The 13,976-nt window shown below is 36.8% G+C and overlaps 2 protein-coding genes across 3 annotated transcripts in view; both read right to left on the bottom strand.

Annotated features, from left to right (window-relative positions):
• NAIF1 (nuclear apoptosis inducing factor 1) overlaps positions 1-13,976 on the bottom strand; it is a 69,558-nt gene that overhangs the window by 29,250 nt on the left and 26,332 nt on the right. The gene's annotated exons all lie outside the window — the stretch shown is intronic.
• Positions 1-13,976, bottom strand: part of LOC146869025 (uncharacterized) — a 37,487-nt gene that overhangs the window by 20,000 nt on the left and 3,511 nt on the right. Inside the window, exon 2 of the mRNA XM_085614308.1 lies at positions 7,301-12,995. Within this exon, the coding sequence (XP_085470434.1) occupies positions 7,301-12,952 (5,652 nt within the window). The 5' untranslated portion in view covers positions 12,953-12,995. The remainder of the gene's footprint in view (positions 1-7,300; positions 12,996-13,976) is intronic.

The raw sequence follows: 13,976 nt of genomic DNA on the forward strand, positions 1-13,976 counted from the left end.
GTAAAAGCAGCAAACAAGAGAAGGACCGGAGTATTGTGGAGGTAAAAGCAAAACACAAGAGAAGGACCGGAGTATTGTGGCGGTAAAAGCAAAACACAAGAGAAGGACCGGAGTATTGTGGAGGTAAAAGTTGAACACAAGAAAAGGACTGGAGTATTGTGAAGGTAAAAGCAGAACACAGGAGAAGGACTGGAGTATTGTGAAGGTGAAAGCAGAATAGAAGGACTGGAGTATTGTGGTGGTAAAAGTAGAACACAAGAGAAGGATCGGGGTGTTGTGGCGGTAAAAGCAGAACATAAGAGAAGGACCGGAGTTTTGTGGAGGTAAAATCAGAACACAAAAGAAGGACTGTAGTATTGTGAAGGTGAAAGCAGAAGACAAGGACTGGAGTATTGTGAAGGTGAAAGCAGAAAAGAAGGACTGGAGTATTGTGGTGGTAAAAGTAGAACACAAGAGAAGGATCGGGGTGTTGTGGAGGTAAAAGCAGAACACAAGATAAGGACTGGAATATCGTGGAGGTAAAAGCAGCACACTAGAGAAGGATCGGAGTATAGTGGAGGTAAAAGTAGAACACAAGAGAAGAACTGGAGTATTGTGAAGGTAAAAGCAGAACATAAGAGATGGACCTGAGTATTGTGGAGGTAAAAGTAGAACACAAGAGAAGGACCCGAGTATTGTGGAGGTAAAATCAAAACACAAGAGAAGGACCGGAGTATTGTGGAGGTAAAAGCAAAACACAAGAGAAGGACCGGAGTATTGTGGAGGTAAAAGCAGAACACAAGAGAAGGATCGGAGTATAAAGGAGGTAAAAGTAGAACACAAGAAAAGGACTGGAGTATTGTGAAGGTAAAATCAGAACACAAGAGAAGGACTGGAGTATTGTGAAGGTGAAAGCAGAAAAGAAGGACTGGAGTATTGTGGTGGTAAAAGTAGAACAAAAGAGAAGGGTCGGGGTGTTGTGGAGGTAAAAGCAGAATACAAGAGAAGGACCGGAGTTTTGTGGAGGTAAAAGAAGAGCACAAGAGAAGGACTGGAGTATTGTGAAGGTGAAAGCAGAAGAGAAGGACTGGAGTATTGTGAAGGTGAAAGCAGAAAAGAAGGACTGGAGTATTGTGGTGGTAAAAGCAGAACACAAGAGAAGGACCGGAGTTTTGTGGAGGTAAAAGCAGCAAACAAGAGAAGGACCGGAGTATTGTGGAGGTAAAAGCAGAACACAAGATAAGGACTGGAATATCGTGGAGGTAAAAGCAGCACACTAGAGAAGGATCGGAGTATAGTGGAGGTAAAAGTAGAACACAAGAGAAGGACTGGAGTATTGTGAAGGTAAAAGCAGAACACAAGAGAAGGACTGGAGTATTGTGAAGGTAAAAGCAGAACATAAGAGATGGACCTGAGTATTGTGGAGGTAAAAGTAGAACACAAGAAAAGGATCGGGGTGTTGTGGAGGTAAAAGCAGAACACAAGAGAAGGACCGGAGTATTGTGGAGGTAAAATCAAAACACAAGAGAAGGACCGGAGTATTGTGGAGGTAAAAGCAAAACACAAGAGAAGGACCGGAGTATTGTGGAGGTAAAAGCAGAACACAAGAGAAGGACCAGAGTATTGTTGTCAGGGACTATGGGAACTGGGTAGAAAACGTAGACAGAAAGAGGAGTACAGCGCTGCCCACACAAGAAGTCAGAGGAAAACAGGGATCCAAAGAGGAAGCCTGTACAAGTAAACAAGATAGCTAAGATTCAAAGGATGGGCACTCAAGAGGCAATTTAGCATTCAGAATAACTACACCCTGGATGGACATGCAGATTATATAAAGGCAGGACTTGTTTGACCACACAAGGCAGAGCATCAGTAATTATGTGAATGCTTGACTATAAAATAAATAAGAGCCGAGGTATGGTTACTATTACATTTGACCTGTGGATGAGTTACAGTAGCCAAGAAATTGGATGTATATTGGGGAGGATGTGAAAGATCCTTGAGGCATTTTGTATATTTTATGCATAACCTTGATTCGTCACTTCTGAATACAGATTAATAATTTTTAACCCGATACCCACAGAGTCAGCACACTGAAATGTTAAACCGGATATTTATTTAGTTTAAATGGATTTTACTTGATTTTAACTGTGTGTTTTCTATGCCCAATATTCACATGGCTCTGAGAATATTTATTTATTTATTGTCAACAAGCTTTGCACATAATTATTTCTATTTTAGAACTATTTATATGCTACACTGTGATAGGTATTGGAGAACTACACAGAATGTTTTGTCCATTTCCATGATGACGATAATCATGTGTGTTTTACCTGGCACTAGCACTTTAAAAATGACTCAGTTTGGCGTCATGTGATCAAGGCCTCGTGGGAGGCAGAAACGCGTCATGGCGGATGTGAGGGCGTTTGTCCAATAAACTATACATTTGCACTGAATCTGGGTCTGCTATTTCGTCTATTTGGCAGTTTGGTGGCGGAATCCTTTGGATATATATATATTCACTGAAAAAACCATAGGTTTCACACACGTTATAGTTAGGAATTAGCATTTAAAAAACCTTAGAAATTCATTGAAAAAACCATAGGTTTCACACATGTTATAGTTAGCTGGACATTTTACTCGTAAAAAACCAATGAAATTGCCCCGTTATAGTTAGTTCAGCTAACTATAACTCGCGCGCCCGCAATGCACTGCTGATGACGTCACATATTACATCACTCATGACATGGTCAGTGACATCACTCATGACATCACTGATGACATCTCAAATGACATCACTGATGACCTCACTGATGACATCATCCAGTGAATGTGTGTTTTTCTGAAAATTAAATATGTTTTATATATGTATATCTCAAGGTTGATGGAAGAATAAATGGGTATATTACTGTCTAAATGGATGATTTGTTTTTGAAAAATTGATTGTGTAACTGACTGATTAAGTGTATCATAGTGAATACATGGCTTAGTGAGTAATGTTTAAATATGTAAATATCTGTATCAGTCTTTCACTTTGTGTATAAGTGGCTGCATGGGTTGGTGAGTAGCTACATGGGTGTCTATATAGGTTATTAGTTGTTTTTTTGAGTATCAGTCTGAGTGTCTGCATGGTTCGGTGGGGGGTATTACGTAGTGCATCGGTGCATGAATGAGTGACTCACTGTTTGTATGTGTTGAACAGAGCATGTGTGCAGGACTGCATGGGTGGATGAGTGTGTGTATGGGTGTGTTAGTGAGTGAATGACTGTCTCAATAGTGTCTTTATGAGTGACTACATATGTTTTAAACTAGTATATGTGACTATTGGTGTATATATGTGAGTATATGTGAGAGTGAGAGATTGAAAGAGTTCCTGTATGAATAAGTATGTGTTTCTATAAGTGATTGTTTAAAAGACTAAGTATGTGTAAGTTTCCGTAGAAGTAAGTGTGGTGGTGTGTGTATAACTGTATATGCAAGTAAATGTATGTTTGATTCTTTATTAGCATGAGTGACTATGTGTGTGAGTAACTCTATGGATGAGTGGCATTGTGTAACAGGATGTATAGATGTATGAGTACATATGATGAGTGAGTACATGTATGAGTGACTGTATAGGACTGTTGGTGAATGAGTGGATGTGTATGTGGATCTTAGAATTACTGAAGAGGTTGTTGTAACTGGTATTGGTATGTCCATTGTTTTGAAATTTTTAGTCTCTATTTTTGAATGTGTGTATCAAAGCTTATATTAAGGTGAGAGGAGGTCTGCCACTCTATCACAAGGATGATGTCATCAGTGAGGTCATCAGTGATGTCATTTGAGATGTCATCAGTGATGTCATGAGTGATGTCACTGACCATGTCATGAGTGATGTAATATGTGACGTCATCAGCAGTGCATTGCGGGCGCGCGAGTTATAGTTAGCTGAACTAACTATAACGGGGCAATTTCATTGGTTTTTTACGAGTAAAATGTCCAGCTAACTATAACATGTGTGAAACCTATGGTTTTTTCAATGAATTTCTAAGGTTTTTTAAATGCTAATTCCTAACTATAACGTGTGTGAAACCTATGGTTTTTTCAGTGAATTTCTAAGGTTTTTTAAATGCTAATTCCTAACTATGACGTGTGTGAAACCCATGGTTTTTTCAGTGAATTTGCAAGGTTTTTTAAATGCTAATTCCTAACTATAACGTGTGTGAAACCCATGGTTTTTTCAGTGAATTTGCAAGGTTTTTTAAATGCTTTTTTTTTTTTATATTCTTCATTTTTTTCAAACATATTTTTATTTTAATTTTCTTATCTTTTATAAAGACTATGCTTTAATTTTTAAAATCCTTAAATATTTTTTTTATATATATTTTTTAAAATAAACATGTAAAATGTATTTCCAGATTTTTTTTTTATTTTTTTATTTTTTTTTTATAGTACGCGTACCGTAAGCTCACGGTAAGCGTACGGTTTACGCAACGTCCGTAATCTATCTACGCTGCTTGCGCATAGTTACGTACTTTGCGTAGCCGCGCGTACTGCGCGTGGGACGCGTGCGCGCTTACGCCACACGCGCACGTTACGCGGAAGTGCCGGGGAGTGACTGTTATGCGCATGCGCGCAAGCGCGTGTCTTTTTTACGCGCACGCGTACTTTTTGCCGTAAGCGTACCGTAAGCGTACCGTAAGCGTACGGTAGGTCATGTGATCTTGAAACACAACTTTTGATTGGTTGAAACTACTTTCAGTTCTAGAACTCTCCTACACCACACCCATTCCCCTCATTTCTGCTTGTGATCCCTTAGGAGAAGGAGCTGGTTTGTCTTTGGGATACGATGGCAGAACAGCAGAGCCCTTCTGAGAGTGAGGCTAGCACCAGCAGCACTGTCTTGAGGCAGAGAGCGAGGAAAGTAAAGCCTTCTTATGTTTGGGATTTTTTTACTTTTCCAGAAGGCCAGCAAAAGGTGAATGCACCCTTAGTTACTTGCATTCTGTGTAAGCGTGTACTTTCTAGAGGTAATCCTGACAGGAAGTATTCCTTTGGGAATCACACCATGATGAGGCACCTCAAAGAAGTACACAGAAGGACACATGGTCATCTTTTTGGAGGTAACTCTTCAGAAAGACGAGCCAGTACATCCACAGCAGCTCAGCCTGGACCATCATCTGCAGGGCAGACTCCTTCTTCTGCAGGTCAGGTGAGCCCTTCATCTGTGGGGGGAGAATCTCCTTTTGCTGGCCCTCTGGAAATTAACCCTCGGTTTGCGAGGGTTGAAGTACGGTGCGCCACTTGTCACGATCTAATTACTTATAGGGAGACCAGTGTTTCCCTGGTGAACAGTAAAATAGATCAGCACACTTGTCGTACCGTCTAATATTCCCAATCTTTCTTTCCTCTGTCCCTGCATGAACACAACGGTTCTTTTAAGAGCCAACCTTATCTTTCATCTTTTTTTTTCTTTTTTTTTAAAAACTTTTTTTTTTTTTTTTTACCGTACGCGTACGGTAAGCGTACCTTTTTTTTTATTTTTTAAAAAAAACACTAAAAATCATTTTTCACATTACAAGGTCCTTGAAAGACTACAATTATTACTATTGACTTACCATACTCACTGAAAAAAATATTTATTCATTTGTTTTTTTAAAAAATAGTTTTTAAAATGGTTGTAGTTTACGAAAATTTTCTATATCGATCTGAAAAAAAAGAAAAAAGTATTAATATTTTTAAAACATTTTATAATACAGTACACATATTTACATTTTTTTCCAAAAAATATTTTTGCCTTATTTTTGCTGTTTTCAGAATATATTGCATTTCACTATAAATTGTGAAAGCAATTGCATTCATCATTTTACAGCGGGCAAAAAAAAATAACAATCTCAAAGATTGTATTAAAAAAGCCCAGAATCTCTTCTCACTTAAACTTATCATTACAGAAATGCATATTATTCTTAAAAAATGTCATCTAAAAACAATACTTTTTTCTTTAAAATACCGTCTGATATTTTTGTTTCAGAAGTACATTCACAATAATATATCTCAAATAACTCCAAAATACATCTGATTTTATTTCCTTTAGGCCAAATAGTATTTTTTATTCTTTCCCTGGAATAAATTTCCAAGGGAAAACCATTAAAATTCTAAAGTTTAATCTGTCCAGATCTCACCGATTCTCTGTAACATTTTGGTTCACGAAAATTTTTCGAATAATTTATTTAGTCCACAATAGAATTGCTTACTTTTCCACATGGCCAAATAGTAATTTTTGAAATCATTTTTGAAAAAATTTCCAGTGGCAGTCCAATAACATTCCAAAATTTAAAATGTGCAGAAGTTACCGATAATCTCTAAATTATTGGTTTTTCAAAATTGCATTAAAAATTTAAAAAGTCCACATTACAATTGGTTATCTTTCCTTTAGGCCAAATGATAATTTTAAAAATCTTTTTTCTACAAAATTGTAATGGTAATCCTGTAAAATGGTAAAATTATTTTGTCCAGATCTTGCCAAGTCTCTCTAAAATTTAGGTTTCAGGAAGATTAGATAGGAATTTGCTAAATCAAAAGGCAAACGTTGTTTGAAAATCAATTGGGAATCATTACACAGTGTCCAGCCTTTTTCACATTTTAGATAAACTGTGTAATGTCCAGAAGTAACAGTAGGTCCATCATGGAAAATTATTGCAACAGTTACAAAAGTTTTTCCTGAAATTGATAATTGCTGTCCTGTAAACTTCTTTATTAAAGTATCCAATTTTGATCCATCAGCTCTACATCGTTGCATCATTAAAATTACATACTGTCCGTATTCCCTTAAAATTAATGTTGATAACATGTCAGAATTACACTCACCACATTTCATGCTATGATTAGCATCTTTAACTAAGTTTGCAAAAGTGACTGTTTTACTCTCTGGCAATGTCAAATAAATAAACCTTTCATTATCAACAATAGAACCACTTATATTATAACAATTATCACAACTATGTTCCCATTTATAAGAGAGACCAAAAAAAATGTCAATGGGAACTCCTTCTTCTTCCACTACCTGAAGAAAATACATCAAAAATTCGTGAGCATCTTGCTGTTCATTTTGAGAAAACTGTGTTCGTCCTGAACATACATCTAAAAGTTTTCTAATATCAGTAGCACTTTCTATTTGAGTTTTATCTTTACTCAGCTTTTGAAAAAGGAGACTGAGCTCTGAACAGAATCTTTTTCCCTGATTTATTATTATCTGCTCTTGCAAACTTTCCAGATAAAAAGCAACATTCAGCACTACATTTGCGTAGCAGTTGACACCAGAGCTATTTTCAAAATGACATCCTACAACCTGTTCTTCATTTTCCTTATTCTTTTTGCTTGCAATTACATCACTCCTCTTTTTTTTCCTCTTCTCTACATCTTCATTACAGATATTCTCATTTCTCCTTTTACGAGAAACTACACGTTTCTCCAACACAGGATACTGACCTAAATGAGGAGCATAGCTTCTTCTTAATCTATTATACTCCTTTACACAGTTTGTATCAGCACTAACTTTTGAGTCATCGAAGTCTATCATGAATAAACCTGATAATGTTTTGACTCGTGACAAAGCAACATATGCCATACCTTCTTTGAACACACTAGATCCAATGTTCACAAATGCACAATCTACAGTCAATCCTTGAGACTTGTGAATAGTTACAGCATATGCTAGAGAAAACGGAAACTGCTTCCTACGTACATATAAGTCTTTCACAAGCATGAAACGAACTGAACAACGACAAATGTCTTTAACTTCCTCTATCTGATCAAATTTTATTTTTAACCATTCAATTCCATCTTTTTTCTGATAATTAATAAAACCCACAACTCTTCCCATCGCTCCATTTACTAAGCCTTTTTCAACATCCAAATTTCTCCTTAAAAACACTCTACAGTTCATGCAAACATATAGATTTTTTTCTAATCCTGCTGTTTTGGAGATGTTCTTCTCTAGTGAGTCCAATTTATTTTTCAGTTTGCCTGTTACTGTGACAGTAATTCTTCCATCCTCAATTTTGTCCACTGCTTCCAATTTCCTGATCTCTTCCTTTTCCAATTTCAAAAGCTCCTCATTGAATATTGAGCATTCACGTAGAGTTGGCATTAAGCAGATGACACTTTTGTTTTCTGCAATGTTCTTGTATATCTTCTCTGCAACTATTTCTTCCTTTGGAAATAAATTATGTAGCAGCCGAGTCTGTAATGCTTTTTTGCCAGCTTCTGTGAGTAGTCCAATCCTGATATCTTTCAGAATACTTCCATATTCTTCATCGTTTGCTTGCCTCATATTAGTTGTAAGTTCCTTGTACTCAAAGAAGGACCAAATATTTGTATTACCGATGCTTCCCAATGACTTCTTCGTGTCTTCATGTGTCACAGTATTAAACACTGGTTGTCCTTTAACCGGAGTAAGTTGCAAAAGATCCCCAAAAACTATGACGTGTTTTCCACCAAATAACACGTCATAGTCTGTCTTCAAAATTTGCTGCATTCTTAAATGCACAAAGGCAAGCATTAAGTTTGATACCATGCTCACCTCATCAATAATGAGAACTTGCATCTTCTTCAATACTCTTGAAACTTCCAAGCATGCTTCTCCAGTTAGCTTGTTGAATTGTATTTTGTTCTCATGCTCCACTGGTAACATTAGCAAACGATGTAAGGTGATTCCTTTTATGTTATATGCTGCTAACCCAGTTGGAGCAGTAACCACACAAGACAAAGTAGAATCTGTTTTTTGCTTTAGGTAGCTTCTGATGACTTTAATTAGGAAACTTTTTCCAGTGCCAGCTTGTCCGCTTACATACATCCTGATTGGATGAAATGATGTGCATGAGCACTCTTTTTTTTCATGTAGAAATCCGTGATCAATTTTGTTTTTGATCTCTTCATAAATTTGTTGCTGCTCTTGATTCAGTTGTCTTTCCAAATTTTCTAAGTCTATAAATTCTTCTTGAGCTTGATTCATAGCCGTTTCCACTTCATTCATGGCTATTGATGCTTCATTTTCAACGATTGGTTGTCCTAGGGGATCTTGACTGTATGTTCCTGAACTTTGGCTGTCCTGAGAACTGTCTCTAGCAATTTCTGCTGCAATTGTAGTTTCCTGTTCAATTTCTTCATTTAACATTTGCAGATAAGTTGAGAATGTACTGCATTGTATGCTGTCTTTGCAAGCATTAAAAGAATCTTCATAGCTCTGGAATTCTCCCAGTAGTTCATCCTCTGAACGCCATGGTTTAAACAACTGTAAAAGAGCCAAGTAGTAAAATTCTTTCTTGTCGGTAGTGTCGCAACTCAGCTTCCGGTGATTTATCAAACTTCCTTTGGTTTGCTTCACCAAACATCCTTCTTCACCAACGACTTTATATTTTCCATTATTGATGTCTTCTGCAGCTTTCCGTGAATAAATGTAGTTCTGCAGCACTTCATAGAGACACATGTTCTCCAGATGATGACTTCTCTTGGGATAATATGTGTCCAACATGTTTGTTTTCAATATATCTGTACTTTCAGGTTCGAACTGTGCCAAATATTCAATTTCTCCAACAGATTTCAGTACCCGATTTCTCATTGCTGCAAGGCCTAAACTTGCCCAAATTATTCTTCTTGACTTCGAGTAGAGACTTGCAGAAGATAATCTATCTGAACATTCGTAGGATCCAATTTCTCGATGCGATAACATCTTCAAACTGAAACTGTACAGCTTCTTACTGACAGTCTTCTCGTGAGAAATCTCTTCCCACATTTCCTTCAATTCTGTTTTTTCTGATTTCGTAATGTAAGACGTTACATATCGAGCAACAGCAATGGAATTGTCAGCAACATACTGTATATCCATGTTAGCGTTCCACATGGATAAAATGACTGGGTTGTAGTCATTTATATTTTTTGATTCTTCTTTTCTTTTAAGGTTGTAGGTATTCTTAGGTGATTTTCTTGTGATAGTATGTCTCACAGCTGACATAAAACTGTTGACTCTTCCATTTGTAAGAACAGGTCTAGGAAATCCAAATCGACATTTAGTGTAGTATTTTTCTTTGCTCTTGTATTTCCGTCGACAGTATTTTCCACACCGATGACTTTGGAAACGTAGAACTTGCTCCTTTAACTTGTACTCTTCTGTGCTTTTAGGTATAGCACATGTTGCATATTCTTCAATGTAAGATAACACTGCTTCATCAGTATCTGTTCCAAACTTTGGGGCATCCTTGATCCACAGCAGCATATGAATATGAGGAGCACCTCTTGCCTGGTACTCTTTTCTCCAAAAGAAATCCACTACTTCTCCAAGGGGTGGATTTTTTTTATTGCAGATGAAGGACATCATAGCCTCAAATCTATGATTGAAATATCTGCAAACATTAACCGGATCCAATGAGCACAGTTCTCCTGCTGTCTTGTATTCGATGTTTTCAATGTTTGAATTGGCCTCTCGTAGAAAATCCAGTAAATCATCCCAAGCGTACTCGGCGCAGCTTAGGGTAAGGAACCATGTTGGTGTTCCTAAATTGCGTAACATGCATTTTAGTTCACCATGGCGTCGGTACCAATATTCATTTGTCCCACGCTGACAAGCCATCAGATTGATCAGTTGTGTTTCCAAATGATCATCTCGGTGCTGCACTTTCTCCATAAAATCCTTAGCAGACACATTTTGTAAATGTACTCCACTTTTTAAAATGTGATTTACTGCATAAGACAGTGCAGACAAGTCGCTTTCAAATAAAAGATGGAACAAATAAGGGATACTTTGTCGAAATCTGGGATCTTCAGCATATAGTCTTGTAGTCCGATACTCAGAAGCTGGAATCTGTTCCGGACGTTCATCGTATCGTCCTCCTTTTCCTTTAGGAAACAGCTGAGGAAAACATCGAGCTTCCAAGCTCTCCTCCCATACACTCACGGGATTTCCTTTTGCTTTCTTCATCTGAAAGAGATCAATATTGTCTCCCATAACTTCTTTCGAATGGAGAGGATGTATGCTAAAATGTTCATAAATTTCTTCTTCCTTTGACTTGTCCACTTTTTCAATTTGTCCACTTGGTGTTTCTGTATCTCCTTGTAAATCTTCTTCTTCTTCTTCTTCTACTATATAAATTGATTCATACCATTTGTTATTTTTTTTCAAATACAAATTTGCTCTTTGTACTTTCCGCACATCTACCAGCTCCTGCCAAATCTTCTTATTCTTTGTAGGTACACCATTAACCAGAATAATTAATGGTTCAGTTTCCAAAGTATCCGCATCAATAGTTTCCATATTTTTTTTCAAATCCAAGGGCAAATACACCACTCTACCTTTTAAACCTCTCAGTAAATCTGAAGGAGGTAATTTACCAGTTTTGGGCTCCATACGTACTATGGTCTGGAACGGATGAACACATTGAATGAGTATAGACTCATATGTATTTAATTCAGAAAGTTCAGCAGGAATAGCATCCAATTCTAAATTATTATGTACAGCTCTGGTCGGCATTCTATTTTCCTCTAACTTGTTGTAGCAGTATTTACAAATACGCTGATCTTCACCCAATTCAAAACAATTTTCAAGAAATATATATGTTGCAAAATCCATCCACTTATAATTATCTTCATTTTCACTCTTTCTGTAGAGATCAACATTCCTAGTTTGTTTTCTATAATGAGTTCTGCGGCAACAAATACAAGTAACATTTGGTCTTTCATTAGAGACTATTGCAAATTTTGTTATGTGATCATTAAATGTCTTACTTACACAAGGTTCTACATTCTCTTCCACTTCTGCCTCATTTACTGTGTCCTTCTCTGCACTGTTTTGTTCAGGACCAAAGTAACAAAACTGAATTTCATCAACAACCTTCTCTACATCTGATACCGTTCCTCGGAACAGAGCCCTATTCAATTCATTTAACTTTATTGCTGGACTTTTGGCAAAATACAACCGTCTCACAAACTTTCTCATTTCAGTATGATGAACAGCCAGCATCCTAAAATGATGGAAAACACTATTGCACACTTTTCTAGATAGACAAGCAAGAGAATGACCCTGCAAACCAGTATTCTCTCTCACTCTGCATGGATCCAGACTTTGAAGCACCTTAATCTTTTGTTTTACACTTTTTTTACTATATTCTCTTAGAAACTCTCGAAATCTGTCAATAGATTCCTGACGCACAGTGCAAATACTACTACAATTCCAAGTGTACACTGGGGCTTTAGGACGTCTCCCCATTGCCTCATCTGCCATCACTTGTACCTCATCTCTTGGAACCATTATCTCCTTCTCCATTATGCAACCATTTTTTACTTCGTATGAACGACCTCTGGTGTCAACTGCATGCAGCAAACTATTACTTTGAAAATAGCTCTCTTCATTAAAAAAAGGTTCACTACTTGAGCTATGCATCCACTTTCCTAAAAACACTTTACAAAAATTTGTTCTGTTCACTACTCTTTTGCTTTTGCTTTGTGATTTCAGTACATTAACCATTTTATCTAATGTACGCATCCTATTCAAAATTAATATGAATAGTTTCCTTTTTAATTCTAATGCCTTTGCTGCAATGGCTTCAATTTCTTTTTTTCTCTTATAATATTTAGCCTTTTGCTTATATTTCTTTATATCCTTTATCAAATTGGACATAACTCTTCTCTGAAACATTTTTCTACGTATCTCTTTAAATGCTGTTTTTCTGTTTATGTTAAACTTTTCAATTGCAGAAGGTATATTTGCATTAACTAAATCCTCAATTTTTTGCTGTTCTGTAGGTTTTGTTACATTTTTCCGAGAACAGACATTTTGTACATTTTTGTTTGTTTTCAATATTTTGTTTAGGAATTGTCTTTTTTGCTTACCAGAAGATTTTTTCTTTTTCCCAACATCAGCATCTTCTACTAACTTTGGTCCTCCAGTTGTCCTCAAATATAGTTTTTTTTTTAGCGTTTTTTGAACTCGAGATGTTGTAGGCATCTTAAATTTTGTTCACTGTTCTTCAGCAATACCTGCAAAAAAACTAAAAAAAAAATTCTTTATTGTATTTAAATATATTACTACATTTCTTTTCACAATAGTCACAAAACGAAATTTCTTTGCCAATTTGAATGCACACAAACTCCTCTTTTTTTTTGGGCAAGTGAAAATCTGTATAACAAACTGTCACATTATGAAACCAAGCTGTTTTTTTTTCAGACCACCACCGTGTGTATTCTCTGTGACTGCCTACACTCCAGCAGGGGCAACCAGCCTTAGTGATGCTGAATGTATTTGCATTACAGACTTAAACCTGAAAACCCCACTCGCTTCTAATTACTGTGCATGACTATACATGGCAAGCACATGGGTGTGTGCTAAACCTCTGCTTCTTCCCCCAAAAATTCGCTCCTCTTTTCCATCTACTGCAACTGTGAAATCACCAGAGCAAGACGCAATACATTTCTGCCTATAATTCTTCTATGCACACAGAGTCATGTTTTCACATTAGTGCCAAAACGAAATTTCTTTGCCAATTTGAAAGCACACTTACTGCTCTTTTTTTTTCGGGGGCAAGTGTATATCTCTTTTTTCAATTTGAAATCACTTTTACAGACTGACACATTCTGAAACCTTTTTTTTAAATTTATTTAAATGCACATGTCCAAGCAGTTTTTTTTTCAGACCACCACCGTGTGTATTCTCTGTGACTGCCTACACTCCAGCAGGGGCAACCAGCCTTAGTGATGCTGAATGTATTTGCATTACAGACTTAAACCTGAAAACCCCACTCGCTTCTAATTACTGTGCATGACTATACATGGCAAGCACATGGGTGTGTGCTAAACCTCTGCTTCTTCCCCCAAAAATTCGCTCCTCTTTTCCATCTACTGCAACTGTGAAATCACCAGAGCAAGACGCAATACATTTCTGCCTATAATTCTTCTATGCACACAGAGTCATGTTTTCACATTAGTGCCAAAACGAAATTTCTTTGCCAATTTGAAAGCACACTTACTGCTCT

Source organism: Triturus cristatus, chromosome 1_2, assembly GCF_964204655.1.
Source record: "Triturus cristatus chromosome 1_2, aTriCri1.1, whole genome shotgun sequence".
Taxonomy (NCBI): Eukaryota; Metazoa; Chordata; class Amphibia; order Caudata; family Salamandridae; genus Triturus; species Triturus cristatus.